The sequence below is a fragment of the Lampetra planeri genome, chromosome 31 (assembly GCF_965212315.1).
Source record: "Lampetra planeri chromosome 31, kcLamPlan1.2.h2, whole genome shotgun sequence".
Taxonomy (NCBI): Eukaryota; Metazoa; Chordata; class Hyperoartia; order Petromyzontiformes; family Petromyzontidae; genus Lampetra; species Lampetra planeri.
Window position 1 is genome coordinate 4,352,949 of NC_136137.1, and position 18,701 is coordinate 4,371,649.

The 18,701-nt window shown below is 38.7% G+C and overlaps 1 protein-coding gene across 1 annotated transcript in view; it reads left to right on the forward strand.

The window, feature by feature from the left end:
• The first annotated feature begins 57 nt into the window (after positions 1 to 57).
• The window catches only part of LOC144729112 (uncharacterized), a 35,341-nt gene continuing 16,697 nt past the window's right edge, over positions 58 to 18,701 (forward strand). The window contains exons 1-2 of the mRNA XM_078609067.1: positions 58 to 681; positions 14,102 to 14,194. Of these exons, the coding sequence (XP_078465193.1) occupies positions 14,135 to 14,194 (60 nt within the window). The 5' untranslated portion in view covers positions 58 to 681; positions 14,102 to 14,134. The remainder of the gene's footprint in view (positions 682 to 14,101; positions 14,195 to 18,701) is intronic.

Genomic DNA, 18,701 nt, shown 5'->3' on the forward strand with positions numbered 1-18,701 from the left:
CGCCTTCGAAGGCGGCCCCTCGCAGCTCAACAGCGACTTGCCCCCAGCGTTCTGCGAAGGCTACCCGGGGGATCTTTACCTTTGTATGGCAGCGGAGAGCTTTGGGTGGGCCGCGTGACATCACCCCCCCGGGGTATTTATGGAGTCTCCACCCCCCCTGACACTTCCATCACCATCATCACCACCACGGCTCGCAGCCGGGGAGGGAGTCCGGTGGCACTTTTATTTAAATTCGCAGTTTCCTAGAACTCCGTGGTACACTCACCGCTGTCGTCTCCTGCTGTAGCACACACGGACACACACACACAGACACACGCAGACACGTGGGGACACACACACAAGGACACACAGACACGGCTACACACACACAGACACGGCCACACAAAGACACGGCTACACACACATAGACACGTGGACACACACACGGACACACAGACACGGATACACACAGACATACACACAGACACGGCCACACGGACACACACACACACGTGTGTCTGTGTGTGGCTGGTGTCCAACCCTGGTGTAGATTAGAGATTAGAGAGTCGGGTTGGCAATTTGCGTTTGGGTTATCTTTGATTATTAGAATTCGATAAAGACGGCGAAGACGGCTTTGGGAGCGCCGATTTCTACAAGTTGGTTAACCACCACTGCCACCAACCACGCGACTTTTACACAGAGGTAAGTTTCCGAATTAGTTGTTTTTACCAAGTTCTGTGTTGTTTAGTGGCTACACTGTTACACCACAGGGTTACGACTGAATTAAGCGTTGCGTTTGTAAAGTACTGGAGTGTATGGTGGTAAAGTAATCACAATAAAATAGATAACATAAGAGATACAGTGGGCCCTTTGGCCGGTTATATCAATGATGTTGAATGATTCTGACAGTCTTTGTCCGTGTTTACCTTAAATACAGGAGGTGTCAAGATATTTAAACACCCAAATCGTCCATCATTATGATCACCGTTACATTGCTTTTATGGCTTTATTTTGGTGATTTCGAAAGTTTTTTGGTTTGGCCACGTTTGATTGTTGTAGTACGGAGTTAGAATGATGGCTTTAATATAAGTTGTCTTGTGGTTTTTGTTGTTGTTTGACTTGCATCCCACTGGGATTTTTACACAGCGTTGGTGTACGGTGCCTTTTCTGGAAGACTTTGCAGTTTTTCCCTGGATTTTTCTTTTTGCAAAAGTTAAAAAGTCACTTTAAGATGTTTTCTTGTTCATGTTTTTTGTTTGTTGTGGTTGCACCCGATTCAAGAGCCGAATGGCTCACAGGGCTATATACCAATGAAATGAAACTAAACTTCATCATCATCATCACGGGCAGATTGGCCCCGTAGATGGCCCCCACTGCTTTCAGCATCACGTCAACAAATAGTTTCCACTTCTCGTGTCGTGTCCAATGTGCTCGAGTTTAGTGCCCACATCTCTCTGACGATGTCGTCGTGAGGTCTTACTTCCATTGATCCGAACAACAACCACAACAACCACAACAACTTTAAATGTTCCTGTTGTATTCCATCCTACGTGTGTGCCCAGTTTCCTTCTCAGATCTGCTATTAAACCAGTATTTATGTCAGAAATGGTAAAGCTTGTATGATATATTTAGATCCTTCAATACATTGGTAATGACCCAAAGGTTGTGAGTGATGTTCCAAATGACTTTACCGAAAGAACCAAAGAGTATATGGATTAACACTATGAGATCTCTTTTACCAGTGGCAAAATATAGTAGTAGGTTTTTACCCTTTTAAACTGGTACAAAACTGACACCTTTATTCAAGGCATCATGTTTGCAATGACCACAACACAAGTAGTCAAAAAAGCAAACAAAAAGAAGCAACTCTGATAATGATAAGGACAGTGCATATTATTATTATCATTATCAGAGTTGCTTCTTTTTGTTTGCTTTTTTGACTACTTGTGTTGTGGTTATTGCAAACATGATGCCTTGAATAAAGGTGTCAGTTTTGTACCAGTTTAAAAGGGTAAAAACCTACTACTAGTATATGGATTCTTGCAGTCACGAAAGCTTCAAATCAAGATTGTATTTTCACTGTTTTGGTCCGACTTAATTCATGGTAGAGAGTGCCAAGTTACATTTGTTACACTACAGATGTAACTTAATACACACTCTGGCAGCATTCGCCAACTCGTACTGACCAGCGTGGTGAAGTATGGTCAAATAAGCCAGAGCACGTGGCATTGAAAAGCCCTTTCTGACTGACACTGGTTATAACGTGTAGAGGTTTCAGTGTTATAATTATTGTAAACGTTGCAGCGGTGTAGTTGTATCACTTTAGTTAATGAGGTTACATTGGCAGTCGTGTTATCAAGAAGTTCCATTTTTATAAAAATTTAATGTCGTTTAGAGTAAGCATTGTTTAGAAAGTCGTAGTGTTTTATCTTTATCTGAAGTAGCCCAGAGTGCATGGTGTTGCTATTAAGTTGAGTTTGCAATAGACATTCGTGTTGTTTAATCCATCAGTGGAGTAACAAAGAAGGTTTTGCCCGAAACGTCGTGATTTTATTTAGTTTTCATTTATTTTATGTTTTACCTACGCGACTTTACCGAAAAAACCAAAGAGTTTGCGTTCTAAGTGTCCGTTCTAAAGGCATTGTGTGGTACTGCAGTACCAATATAAACTAATGTGGCATTATTATTGGATTATAAGAAAGTTTGTTCTTTTAAATGGTTTGCCTAGAAGTTGTGTAGTTTGATTTAAATCTTCGCATAAGTTGAAAGAAAGAAAAAAAGTTCCCGCTAATTTTCGCACAATGGAATGGGAAACAATAGATTGAATCTTCAAAAGGACTTGGGGATATTCATTGTCGATTAATCTTTGGTTGTTTTTGGCTTTCGTCTTGGGAAATCCACTGCTGGATGAGGCTTTTGTTGCTTATATAAAGTACATTTGGCTGGGTGTCTGCTTTTACATGAGTCAAGGCTGTTTTACGACACATTTGTTGCGTATAATAGCGAAACAATTGTTAATCATTAATGGACTGTTACACAAGGGAAGTTGTAATTTGGTGTTTCTTTAACAATTTAAAAAAACTAAAAAAAGGGTTGTTAAAGGCACGTGTGTAGGTTGTTGTACTGTGCAATTCGTATGAAATGTTGTAAGACATAAAATATGCAGTCTTTTTAAATCTCAAGAACCGTGATTTGACTACGTTAAAATACTCGCGTTCAATATTTAATATCGTGTTTAAAAGTCAATTCACTCGGTCCTGTACACATTATTTCCATTGTATTTTTAATGTAGGCGAATATTTAGCAAGTCTAAATTGAACACATAACTAGTGGATATTTCCTCAAGGTATAATTTGGAATGAGAGGGTATAGTTCAACATCGTTTAAGCATTTTTACAACATTTTCGCTATCTAAATGTACCCCACCAAATCTCGCGAGACTGTCCAACGCACCATACACCGACATCGCAAATCTCGCGATAGTTTGTAAGAGGTGGGGGAAGAGACTAAAGATTATTTTAATTTACAAATATTTTTAAATTATTTAAAAATATTTGTAAATTATCTCGATAATGGTCATTTTGTAGTTTCTTAAGGCCCGTCCTTAAATAACGAAACATTAAATAACGTAAAACATTTTTTTTAAACGCGTTAGAAGTGGTGGGGGGGGGCGATTCGCAATCCGAGGCCTGCCGCTGTGGGTAGGCGCCGCCGTGTTTCCACATTAACATCGTTTAATTTAAACATACTTGTTAATTGTAATACGCGTGTGATTACTGTGTTGTAAAACTACCCACCTACATTTGCCTTGTAATATTAAGCCTTCAAATGCGAGTTGTGATTGCTTTGTTGATGTCGTCAATGCCTCGCTGCTGTTGTGTTCTTTGTGTCCTGAGGTTCCCGTCCGTTTCTTAAAATAACAAAATAAATATTAAATCACTATTACATCCTGGTGATGTCCTATTGAGGTTATCGGATATGTGCATTCGCTTTCGACCGAGTCCATTGATAAGCAACGATGTCCCTTTAATTAAACCCAAGTCGTGGTCACATTGAGAATAAATGTTTTTTTATTTAACAAAATATACAATTATAGTAATACAGCTGACAAGTATAGATGATAATTTACCCCCCCCTCCCTCTTTATTTAATAAAGGATACAGTTATAACGATATGGCCTTGCACGTTTTCGATTGTCCCATTGATATCGATCACCAGATTCTCGTTATTTAAACCCATTGCTGTCACCAGATGTTCATTATTTAAACCCATTGCTATCGCCAGATGCTCATTATTTAAACCCATTTCTATCACCAGATGTTCATTATTTAAACCCATTGCTATCGCCAGATGCTCATTATTAAAACCCATTGCTATCACCAGATGCTCATTATTTAAACCCATTGGTATCACCAGATGCTAATTATTTAAACCCATTGCTATCACCAGATGGTCATTATTTAAACCCATTGCTATCACCAGATACTCATTATTTAAACCCATTGCTATCACAAGATGCTCATTATTTAAACCCATTGCTATCACCAGATGGTCATTATTTAAACCCATTGCTATCACCAGATACTCATTATTTAAACCCATTGCTATCACAAGATGCTCATTATTTAAACCCATTGCTATCACCAGATGCTCATTATTTAAACCCATTGCTATCACCAGATGCTCATTATTTAAACCCATTGCTGTCACCAGATGCGAATTATTTAAACCCATTGCTATCACCAGATGCTCATTATTTAAACCCATTGCTATCACCAGATACTCATTATTTAAACCCATTGCTATCACCAGATGATCATTATTTAAACCCATTGCTATCACCAGATACTCATTATTTAAACCCATTGCTATCACCAGATGCTCATTATTTAAACCCATTGCTATCACCAGATACTCATTATTTAAACCCATTGCTATCACCAGATACTCATTATTTAAACCCATTGCTATCACCAGATGCTCATTATTTAAACCCATTGCTATCACCAGATTCTCATTATTTAAACTATTGCTATCACCAGATACTCATTATTTAAACCCATTGCTATCACCAGATACTCATTATTTAAACCCATTGCTATCACCAGATGCTCATTATTTAAACCCATTGCTATCACCAGATACTCATTATTTAAACCCATTGCTATCACCAGATACTCATTATTTAAACCCATTGCTATCACCAGATACTCATTATTTAAACCCATTGCTATCACCAGATGCTCATTATTTAAACCCATTGCTATCACCAGATACTCATTATTTAAACCCATTGCTATCACCAGATGCTCATTATTTAAACCCATTGCTATCACCAGATGCTCATTATTTAAACCCATTGCTATCACCAGATGCTCATTATTTAAACCCATTGCTATCACCAGATACTCATTATTTAAACCCATTGCTATCACCAGATTCTCATTATTTAAACTATTGCTATCACCAGATACTCATTATTTAAACCCATTGCTATCACCAGATACTCATTATTTAAACCCATTGCTATCACCAGATACTCATTATTTAAACCCATTGCTATCACCAGATACTCATTATTTAAACTATTGCTATCACCAGATACTCATTATTTAAACCCATTGCTATCACCAGATGCTCATTATTTAAACCCATTGCTATCACCAGATGCTCATTATTTAAACCCATTGCTATCACCAGATACTCATTATTTAAACCCATTGCTATCACCAGATACTCATTATTTAAACCCATTGCTATCACCAGATGCTCATTATTTAAACCCATTGCTATCACCAGATACTCATTATTTAAACCCATTGCTATCACCAGATACTCATTATTTAAACCCATTGCTATCACCAGATGCTCATTATTTAAACCCATTGCTATCACCAGATTCTCATTATTTAAACTATTGCTATCACCAGATGCTCATTATTTAAACCCATTGCTATCACCAGATACTCATTATTTAAACCCATTGCTATCACCAGATGCTCATTATTTAAACCCATTGCTATCACCAGATACTCATTATTTAAACCCATTGCTATCACCAGATGCTCATTATTTAAACCCATTGCTATCACCAGATGCTCATTATTTAAACCCATTGCTATCACCAGATACTCATTATTTAAACCCATTGCTATCACCAGATGCTCATTATTTAAACCCATTGCTATCACCAGATGCTCATTATTTAAACCCATTGCTATCACCAGATGCTCATTATTTAAACCCATTGCTATCACCAGATACTCATTATTTAAACCCATTGCTATCACCAGATACTCATTATTTAAACCCATTGCTATCACCAGATGCTCATTATTTAAACCCATTGCTATCACCAGATACTCATTATTTAAACCCATTGCTATCACCAGATACTCATTATTTAAACCCATTGCTATCACCAGATGCTCATTATTTAAACCCATTGCTATCACCAGATACTCATTATTTAAACCCATTGCTATCACCAGATGCTCATTATTTAAACCCATTGCTATCACCAGATACTCATTATTTAAACCCATTGCTATCACCAGATGCTCATTATTTAAACCCATTGCTATCACCAGATGCTCATTATTTAAACCCATTGCTATCACCAGATACTCATTATTTAAACCCATTGCTATCACCAGATACTCATTATTTAAACCCATTGCTATCACCAGATGCTCATTATTTAAACCCATTGCTATCACCAGATGCTCATTATTTAAACCCATTGCTATCACCAGATGCTCATTATTTAAACCCATTGCTATCACCAGATACTCATTATTTAAACCCATTGCTATCACCAGATACTCATTATTTAAACCCATTGCTATCACCAGATGCTCATTATTTAAACCCATTGCTATCACCAGATACTCATTATTTAAACCCATTGCTATCACCAGATGCTCCTTATTTAAACCCATTGCTATCACCAGATACTCATTATTTAAACCCATTGCTATCACCAGATGCTCATTATTTAAACCCATTGCTATCACCAGATACTCATTATTTAAACCCATTGCTATCACCAGATACTCATTATTTAAACCCATTGCTATCACCAGATGCTCATTATTTAAACCCATTGCTATCACCAGATGCTCATTATTTAAACCCATTGCTATCACCAGATGCTCATTATTTAAACCCATTGCTATCACCAGATATTCATTATTTAAACCCATTGCTATCACCAGATACTCATTATTTAAACCCATTGCTATCACCAGATGCTCATTATTTAAACCCATTGCTATCACCAGATACTCATTATTTAAACCCATTGCTATCACCAGATACTCATTATTTAAACCCATTGCTATCACCAGATGCTCATTATTTAAACCCATTGCTATCACCAGATACTCATTATTTAAACCCATTGCTATCACCAGATACTCATTATTTAAACCCATTGCTATCACCAGATACTCATTATTTAAACCCATTGCTATCACCAGATGCTCATTATTTAAACCCATTGCTATCACCAGATTCTCATTATTTAAACTATTGCTATCACCAGATGCTCATTATTTAAACCCATTGCTATCACCAGATACTCATTATTTAAACCCATCGCTATCACCAGATGCTCATTATTTAAACCCATTGCTATCACCAGCTACTCATTATTTAAACCCATTGCTATCACCAGATGCTCATTATTTAAACCCATTGCTATCACCAGATGCTCATTATTTAAACCCATTGCTATCACCAGATGCTCATTATTTAAACCCATTGCTATCACCAGATACTCATTATTTAAACCCATTGCTATCACCAGATGCTCATTATTTAAACCCATTGCTATCACCAGATGCTCATTATTTAAACCCATTGCTATCACCAGATGCTCATTATTTAAACCCATTGCTATCACCAGATACTCATTATTTAAACCCATTGCTATCACCAGATACTCATTATTTAAACCCATTGCTATCACCAGATGCTCATTATTTAAACCCATTGCTATCACCAGATACTCATTATTTAAACCCATTGCTATCACCAGATACTCATTATTTAAACCCATTGCTATCACCAGATACTCATTATTTAAACCCATTGCTATCACCAGATGCTCATTATTTAAACCCATTGCTATCACCAGATGCTCATTATTTAAACCCATTGCTATCACCAGATGCTCATTATTTAAACCCATTGCTATCACCAGATACTCATTATTTAAACCCATTGCTATCACCAGATGCTCATTATTTAAACCCATTGCTATCACCAGATTCTCATTATTTAAACTATTGCTATCACCAGATGCTCATTATTTAAACCCATTGCTATCACCAGATACTCATTATTTAAACCCATTGCTATCACCAGATGCTCATTATTTAAACCCATTGCTATCACCAGATACTCATTATTTAAACCCATTGCTATCACCAGATGCTCATTATTTAAACCCATTGCTATCACCAGATGCTCATTATTTAAACCCATTGCTATCACCAGATACTCATTATTTAAACCCATTGCTATCACCAGATGCTCATTATTTAAACCCATTGCTATCACCAGATGCTCATTATTTAAACCCATTGCTATCACCAGATGCTCATTATTTAAACCCATTGCTATCACCAGATACTCATTATTTAAACCCATTGCTATCACCAGATACTCATTATTTAAACCCATTGCTATCACCAGATGCTCATTATTTAAACCCATTGCTATCACCAGATGCTCATTATTTAAACCCATTGCTATCACCAGATACTCATTATTTAAACCCATTGCTATCACCAGATGCTCATTATTTAAACCCATTGCTATCACCAGATTCTCATTATTTAAACTATTGCTATCACCAGATGCTCATTATTTAAACCCATTGCTATCACCAGATACTCATTATTTAAACCCATTGCTATCACCAGATGCTCATTATTTAAACCCATTGCTATCACCAGATACTCATTATTTAAACCCATTGCTATCACCAGATGCTCATTATTTAAACCCATTGCTATCACCAGATGCTCATTATTTAAACCCATTGTTATCACCAGATACTCATTATTTAAACCCATTGCTATCACCAGATGCTCATTATTTAAACCCATTGCTATCACCAGATGCTCATTATTTAAACCCATTGCTATCACCAGATGCTCATTATTTAAACCCATTGCTATCACCAGATACTCATTATTTAAACCCATTGCTATCACCAGATACTCATTATTTAAACCCATTGCTATCACCAGATGCTCATTATTTAAACCCATTGCTATCACCAGATGCTCATTATTTAAACCCATTGCTATCACCAGATACTCATTATTTAAACCCATTGCTATCACCAGATGCTCATTATTTAAACCCATTGCTATCACCAGATGCTCATTATTTAAACCCATTGCTATCACCAGATACTCATTATTTAAACCCATTGCTATCACCAGATGCTCATTATTTAAACCCATTGCTATCACCAGATGCTCATTATTTAAACTCATTGCTATCACCAGATGCTCATTATTTAAACCCATTGCTATCACCAGATACTCATTATTTAAACCCATTGCTATCACCAGATGCTCATTATTTAAACCCATTGCTATCACCAGATGCTCATTATTTAAACCCATTGCTATCACCAGATACTCATTATTTAAACCCATTGCTATCACCAGATGCTCATTATTTAAACCCATTGCTATCACCAGATGCTCATTATTTAAACCCATTGCTATCACCAGATGCTCATTATTTAAACCCATTGCTATCACCAGATACTCATTATTTAAACCCATTGCTATCACCAGATACTCATTATTTAAACCCATTGCTATCACCAGATGCTCATTATTTAAACCCATTGCTATCACCAGATGCTCATTATTTGAACCCATTGCTATCACCAGATACTCATTATTTAAACCCATTGCTATCACCAGATGCTCATTATTTAAACCCATTGCTATCACCAGATACTCATTATTTAAACCCATTGCTATCACCAGATGCTCATTATTTAAACCCATTGCTATCACCAGATGCTCATTATTTAAACCCATTGCTATCACCAGATGCTCATTATTTAAACCCATTGCTATCACCAGATGCTCATTATTTAAACCCATTGCTATCACCAGATACTCAATATTTAAACCCATTGCTATCACCAGATGCTCATTATTTAAACCCATTGCTATCACCAGATGCTCATTATTTAAACCCATTGCTATCACCAGATACTCATTATTTAAACCCATTGCTATCACCAGATGCTCATTATTTAAACCCATTGCTATCACCAGATGCTCATTATTTAAACCCATTGCTATCACCAGATGCTCATTATTTAAACCCATTGCTATCACCAGATGCTCATTATTTAAACCCATTGCTATCACCAGATGCTCATTATTTAAACCCATTGCTATCACCAGATGCTCATTATTTAAACCCATTGCTATCACCAGATACTCATTATTTAAACCCATTGCTATCACCAGATACTCATTATTTAAACCCATTGCTATCACCAGATGCTCATTATTTAAACCCATTGCTATCACCAGATGCTCATTATTTAAACCCATTGCTATCACCAGATGCTCATTATTTAAACCCATTGCTATCACCAGATGCTCATTATTTAAACCCATTGCTATCACCAGATGCTCATTATTTAAACCCATTGCTATCACCAGATGCTCATTATTTAAACCCATTGCTATCACCAGATGCTCATTATTTAAACCCATTGCTATCACCAGATGCTCATTATTTAAACCCATTGCTATCACCAGATACTCATTATTTAAACCCATTGCTATCACCAGATACTCATTATTTAAACCCATTGCTATCACCAGATGCTCATTATTTAAACCCATTGCTATCACCAGATGCTCATTATTTAAACCCATTGCTATCACCAGATGCTCATTATTTAAACCCATTGCTATCACCAGATGCTCATTATTTAAACCCATTGCTATCACAAGATGCTCATTATTTAAACCCATTGCTATCACCAGATGCTCATTATTTAAACCCATTGCTATCACCAGATGCTCATTATTTAAACCCATTGCTATCACCAGATGCTCATTATTTAAACCCATTGCTATCACCAGATGCTCATTATTTAAACCCATTGCTATCACCAGATGCTCATTATTTAAACCCATTGCTATCACAAGATGCTCATTATTTAAACCCATTGCTATCACCAGATGCTCATTATTTAAACCCATTGCTATCACAAGATGCTCATTATTTAAACCCATTGCTATCACCAGATGCTCATTATTTAAACCCATTGCTATCACCAGATGCTCATTATTTAAACCCATTGCTATCACCAGATGCTCATTATTTAAACCCATTGCTATCGCCAGATCTCCTTTACCCAAAATAAGCCCTCGTTGGTAAAATGGCCTCAAAGATTTCCACGTGCACGTTCTTTTACTGTCCGTCGCATGCGGTATTCCCTTTATTAAAACCCAAGTTAAATTGCGGGGGGAGGGGGTGATCGTGTAATTGTTTTATTTACATATTGTTCGGGAAGGTGTTATTTAATCAATGTGCCATTCATTGTTTGACCATCTCAGAGTCGCGTTAAGTTAAGGGGCTCCACGGGTGGCCAGAATCTCGCCTGGTATGCAGGAGGTCGTCGTTTGGAGCCCGACCCTGACACACGATGCCTGTTGTATATTCGGTCCTCCGGTTTTTCCCTCCGCATTTTAGAATAAACGTGCGATCATAGAGTATTTCTGGGTGCTATGCCATCATACACATGATGACAATTATCACCCGCTAGTTTGATTCTGAAAAATAGCTAAATAGGTCAGTGGGTTTTGTCTGGTGAAATGAAAAAAATTAGTTTAGTTTAACATTTACAGGACCATACTATGCAGTTTTTTTGTATGTAATTCATGTCCCTTTAATGTTGTCAACGCTTATTGATGTTGTTTCCCTTGGTGTATTTTAACCAGATACACGTGATTTGATATCTACCTCTCTATATTTATATTGTGATTTGAAGCTTTCGTGACTGCAGGAATCCATACTCTTCGGTAAAGTCACGTAGGTAGAAAATAAATCGCACATTTTATTTTGTACACCTACGTGACTTTACCGAAAGAACCAAATAAATAAAACGTGCGATTTATTTTATTTTGGAACCAAAGAGTATTTCTATTGTGGTTTTTATGTAGTTCAACATGGTCACGTATATTATAGCTTCACCATTTATCTTAAGCGTGTGTTGCGAGTGCGTTGATTTTGAATGATACTGAAGTATACGTTGGCCTGTTTGCCACGAGAGAGTGTGGCAATATCTCTGGTATCATTTCACCAGCTGAAATGCCATTCAGATTATCATTGATCTGGTTTTAAGCACGTGAAAGCTCATTGGGAATATTTACCTCCAATTGGTCTTGTTTTAATGTCATCATGTGATTGGGGGAAACTGTTATCTTCATAATGTCTGGGGATATATACAGATAATACAATAGATAATACAATACCAATCGTAATTTAATGGACAAACGTTTAACAATAGGCTTGCTCCAGAATTGAATATCTGGTACCTGTTTTACACCGACACAAAATTAAATATTGTCTAAGGCGTTAATATTTGGGCATGATGGGTAGTGAATGAATTACTGAGTCGTGTAATGTAGCATCAGGTGAGTCGTGAATTTCTCCTAAAGCGATACTTAAAATGTACACGCCACGGTGGCGAGATGTTAACTCCCTCCCCTGATATGCAGGATGACGTGGGTTTGATCTCAAACCTGATGATGATGATGCGTGTATATTAGTAGTTTACATGTTCTTGCCGTGGATTTTTATCCGTGCCAATCCGGTTTCTCCCTCCACATTTCGAAACCCTGCGTTTAGAGTGATTTGGCTGCTATACATTTCGACGTGCTAAGCCACCACTTTGAGCTGTCGTTTGTGGCCAGGTCGCTTCTGAAAACGAGCTAATATTAAATATATAGTTTAGCTTAGTACATGTGCAAGCAAGACACGGGAATCACCGACGCCACCAGGTTAATCTCTTCTCGAGAATGTTGATCTTTAATTCCACTGAATATGCACATTTTAATTAAATCCATTAAATGGTAGGCTGAATTCACATACTGTAGTTTACACTTCAGTGGCACATTTGAGTTAATTCAATTGTTAATTTGGCTCACAATCATTGGTTTATCAAAGCGTATTTTTATTATGTGGAGCGTTGAAAGTCGAAACGTTTACTTTTCCCACCAGTGGTGAGTGAAGGCCCCTTGGAGAATCCACACTTTGCCCTTCCACATTCCATGCCATGTGGCTCACCCCTGTGCAACCTTTAAACTATTAGTCAGAGAAAAGCCACAACCAAAGCTTCACTGTTTACCCGAATTCATGGTAAATCTCATGCTATGAAAAAAAATCTTGGAACGGTGATGAAAAAATGTATAGTTGCTGAATTGTGTTTGTGGTTTTATTCCACGATTAAAATAAAGAAAACTTAAGTGCACTGCATTGCTTTATTTTGTTCGAGTAAAACTCTTTAATGGCCCATTATGTAATGCTTAAAATACATCTTATAAACTGCCTGGCAACACCATTTACAATGAAACTACAGGAAGTTGTCTTTTCCTTTTGTTTTATGTCACCCCAAGTGTGTGTCAAGAAAAATAGCCCCAAGCAAAGCTTATAATCTTACCGCAATTCGTTGAAGGCATAAAATGTAGTTTCACCGCTCTTTTTAATAATTGCCTAATAAACTGAGGAATAAATTTGACTTCATCTGTGCTTTTTTCCAAAACAAAAAAAACTTCGAGGCAGTCAAAGACCAACTACGCTTATCCAAATATTTTCATCCTCCCCTAGTTGCTTATCAGTGTCAAGAGTGGTCCAGTGAGATAGTTCTGCTTTCCAAGGGCCAAGTCACGAGTCTCTGCGTGAGTCAAGTAGGCTAAAGGTCGTGAGTGTGTAGTTCTCAGAATCGTTAAACAAATGTAGGTATTTCCAAGTACGATGGATTGTCACCAACTGGAATGTGAAATTGCGTGCTGCTTTATTGATCCTGACAATGTTATTGCCGTGTTGTTTCTGCCCACAGGGCGTTTTTTGTTACTTCAAACGAAGAAGAGCAATGGAAGAAAGCAGCGCAGAGACCGTCAGGAACTTCCCTGCTCTGTGCAGAATGCAGCAGGTAAGAGTATCGGGGTACATCTTCTTGGTTCTTTCGGTAAAGTCACGTAGAAGGGCTCTTCACCCTCCAACCCAGCTTAAATATACGCTGCCAAGCCTGGTGGTGTTCATTCAGACGCTGTCTTTCCGACAGACCTGTTCTGCTATGTTTTATTATTATTATTTTATTATTTCCCTTCTACGTGACTTTACCGAAAGAACCAAGAAGGATGCTGTCTTTCCGACAGACCTGTTCTTCGCCTGAGGACGGCTGCTTGCGTTGTGGCCGAAACGTGAGAATTATTTTATTATGTTTTATTTTTATTATTTTATTATTTCCCTTCTACGTGACTTTACCGAAAGAACCAAGAAGACGCTGTCTTTCCGACAGACCCAGATGCTGTCTTTCCGACAGACCTGTTCTTCACCTGAGGACGGCTGCTTGCTTTGTGGCCGAAACATCATGAGAATTATTTTATTATGTTTTATTTTTATTATTGTATTACTTCCCTTCTACGTGACTTTACCGAAAGAACCAAGAAGATGAGTCCCTGCAGTCACGAAAGAAGCTTTAAATCGAAAAGTATCGGGGTAGTCGAATCTAGACTTTCCCACCTTCACCGACCCACATTGACTAGCGATGGTGAAGTAGAGTCATATAACCCCACCGCATGACCTGCATGGGAAGTGTAAGTTCTCTTTCGAGTGAATTGACAACAGCAGAGCGTGGCATTTCTGTAAGGCCCATGTCTCTTGAGCGAGAACCATCTTTTACGCCATTGGAACCTCATTTGCCAGTAAAAAATATGATAATTGTTTTTTTATCCTTCTATCTGGCAACAAAACTGACACCTTTTTTTACAAGGAGTCATGTTTGCATAGACCACAATACCTGCAGCCATAATGCAAACAAAAACACAACTCTGATAATATATGCACTGTCCTTGAAGTTCATTGGACCACACCCGAGACAGCTTTCCTTAGAGCCTAGTCTCACATGGGTTGGACCAGGTGCGCCTTTTGGCAGTATTGTGGTCTATGCAAACATGACTCCTTGTAAAAAAGGTGTCAGTTTTGTTGCCAGATAGAAGGGTAAAAACCAATTATCATACGAGAACCATCTTGATAAGTAAATACATTTCATCGGTTGCTGTAGGTTGACTGGCCTCTTGCGTGCGAGTGTGTGTGTGTTGGTGCGTCATTATATTCCCCGGCATGTCCTGATGGCTAGTGAGGAATAATAGGGTGTTTGGATGGATGCATGATTTAATTTCGTTTCTCCAAGCTCACGAAACATGCATTGAATGTCATTGTGTAAGAATAGTTCATGCATGTTTTGTTAGGGTTTTTCACTTAACTCCCTAAGGCCTCTACAGGGTGGTCCAGGTGTTTTGTGATCCCCCCCAGTTAATTGACCCCTAACATGTTTTTCCTTTGTATATATTCATTCCTGTTTTAAATAAAGCTTACTTAAAAAATATCTAAATGTTTAGAGGAATTAAATGGGAGTCACGAGACATCTGGACCACCCTGTACATTCACTACGGTGTGAAAACATAATTGTTAATCGTTTCTTGTGTTGAATTGCGACCCAGTCGAATAAATACGCCCATAAACGGCACACGATGCCACAGTCGCAGTGACCAGGGTTTGATTCCCAGCCCATGTATCGGAATCTATTCTGGGTCTAAACTTGCTCTACTAATTTTCAGTGAATGGCTACTTTTGCCGATAATACATCGGTGCGAGGGGCTGCCAAACCGCCTGCAAATAGGGGCGTTTTTACATTCGAGGGCCGCACTAAAGGCCACCAGGGGCTGCCAGTGCCCTGTGGGCCTTGCAATGAAGAATACCCCTCTGCTCGTCCTTTGAATGCAGTGTGTAGACCCAAAAATATTGGTAAGCAAAAGCGACCGGGTTTTGGGACTGGTCACACCATCTTCTTTGAGTGCCATTCCGGGCTTGATAGTTGCTTGATAACAGCGCTTGCCGTATGTCTGTATGTGGTGTGAACTTATTTCGCTCAGTACGTAGCCAACCGTGCTAATCGGAGCGCATTTGGCTACGTAAGGCTCCTACTATATATTTTTAATTTACCAGCCAAGGGCCCCCACTGAGCTGCTGTATAGCTCTTTTTCAGAAACGACCTGGCCACGAATGATAGCTCAACGAGAAGTGGCTTATCGCGTGGAAATTTCTAGCAGCCAAATTTCTCTTAAACGCTTGATGTTGATTCTAAATGGAGGGCGGAGAGGCGGGCGGGCGGGTCGGGGGGGGGGGTCGATCTTTGCGTGTGGTTTTTTTGGGGGCCACACACCAGCTCTTGGCGTGTGTTGACCTTCTTTGTTTTATAACAGGTGCCCACTAACGACACTTGCCCTGCAGGCTATTAGGCTCAACAGGGGGTTGGCGGGAGTCGTGGTTGCAGCTCTTCTTTGTGGCCAAGCATTTTGTTGTGTTTCCCCGTTTAAAGGCTCAAATTGGTTTGGCATCACAAATAGAAGAATGGCCAAAAAATACAAAACCACAGTGGTGGCGTGTAGCACATGCAAAGTTGGCTCATTTGCAGTTTTAATATTGTATGTGTTGTGGTGGGGATGGGAGATGCAGGGCTTCTATGCATGTGGTAATTGGGTAGTTGGTCTCATTTGTAAAGGTGCCACGTGCATTTGTTTATTACGGCTCGGCTATTTTTATGTTTAGTGCGTTGCGTGCATTTTCGTTGTGGCCTTTAAAAAAAGAAACTTGTGTTTTTAAAGAATTGATGTCGTTTTTTAATGGCGAGTTGAGTGGGGCTCATGCCGAGTTGGCTTGCATCTCACGCGGTCAGCCACGTTAAGTCTGGGTCAGGCAGTTGGCGACCAACCATTGGTTTTGAAGTGGGCATTAAAGACCCTGTATTGATGTTTACGAGAGTACAATATCTTGTCTGTGTTTTTTGTATGGTAATTGTCGGCAGGGCCATTTTCTGTGACACGAAAAAACGATTACAGACCTATATCATGGGACCTTTTTGCCAGAATCAAAGTATGAATAAATAAGAATAGGTTTGAACAAATTTGAGGCAATACAATAGGTGTAAAGATGGTCAAACACCAAATAGAAACCTTTTGCAAGGAATCGAGCCGGCATTAACCACACACACTAACGAACATGCTCTGCTAATTAATATATGCTTTGTCTTTGAAACGGATTGGTGTCGGCCAAGTACACGTGGTTCATGCAGACTTGATTGCTTTCAAAAGGTAACTATTTGGTGTTTGAACATCTTAACACCCGTGGTCTTGCCAGAGAAAGGGTTAAATCTATCCTTATTCTTTCATTATTATAGAGCTCTTTGTATGCGGTACAACTCTATGCGTTCCACACATATCATTAACGCTCCATAAAAAATGTAAATGTCCTTTCAAATAACCCTTTGTGAACGTGCTGTTGGGTGTAGGCCCTCTTTCCATGCTGCGTCGATTGTGGGGATTGGTTTTTTTCTGCTTGGTGAGGATTAGTGAAATATACTTGCACAATAATTGATTTTCGGCTGAGAATGGCACGTCATACAGTGTTGTACCACACGGAGAATAAGTTAAAATCAATGTGTACTGAACTTGTTATGATGTTTGTTCCTTGGGGGCGAATAATCCGTCATCTGTGCAAGTAACACGCATTCGACAAAATGTATTTTTTTTAATGAAAAGCTGTTACGGGAGATCAACTTGACTTGCTTTCGTCATTTCTAAAGCTGAACTTCCTGTGTTTGTGGTACAAACCACAGTAATGTAACATGAGGCTGCATGCCGCGTGTATGAGCTCTTTGCCCTACACTGTATACAAATAATAGATAAGGAATGTGGTATTTCCCCCACTCTCTGGACTGGGGGGGGGACAGCATTCGTGATTTATTCTCGAATACTCGTGCTGTGACATGTTTACTATCATATGTGACTTACAGTAAGGGTCCATGTGCTTTGGGTATTTTTTTTAAATGTGCCGGTGGTCCCATAATATGCCAGTCTGCAAAGCTGTGACCCAATTGGACAATGTTTAATGCCTTGTGTATACACACATCACGATTTGTGCTCCCCCTAGTTAAAGAAGGGCTGAATTTGTTTGTGATGCTGCGTTGGCAGTGGGTGGCCGCATGAGGACAAACAAAACACTTTATACATTCGTGAATAACGCTGTCATTGAATATGTAACAATAATTTAAACTTGTACCGTGCACAGTTTTCGCTCGCTCTCCGACAGAGAACAATCCATAATAGTTTTTTTGGGGGGTTAGATTGCGTGAATGTAATTGTGTCGCTAAACCCGCCACCACCAACCGGCACAGCCAATTAGTAAGGCTTGTCGAGTCAACGAAACGTGCCAATTCGTTACTAGTTCAGCACACCGGTGTGTTGGAGAGTTAAACCACAACATTTACAATTCGAGTACGACGTTTCGCTGGTGAATCCAACCAGTTTCATCAGGCGATTCGCTAGAATTGTGAAGAAGTCCTTCTTCAGAGGCGCGTCGAATCACAGGCAAGCGGG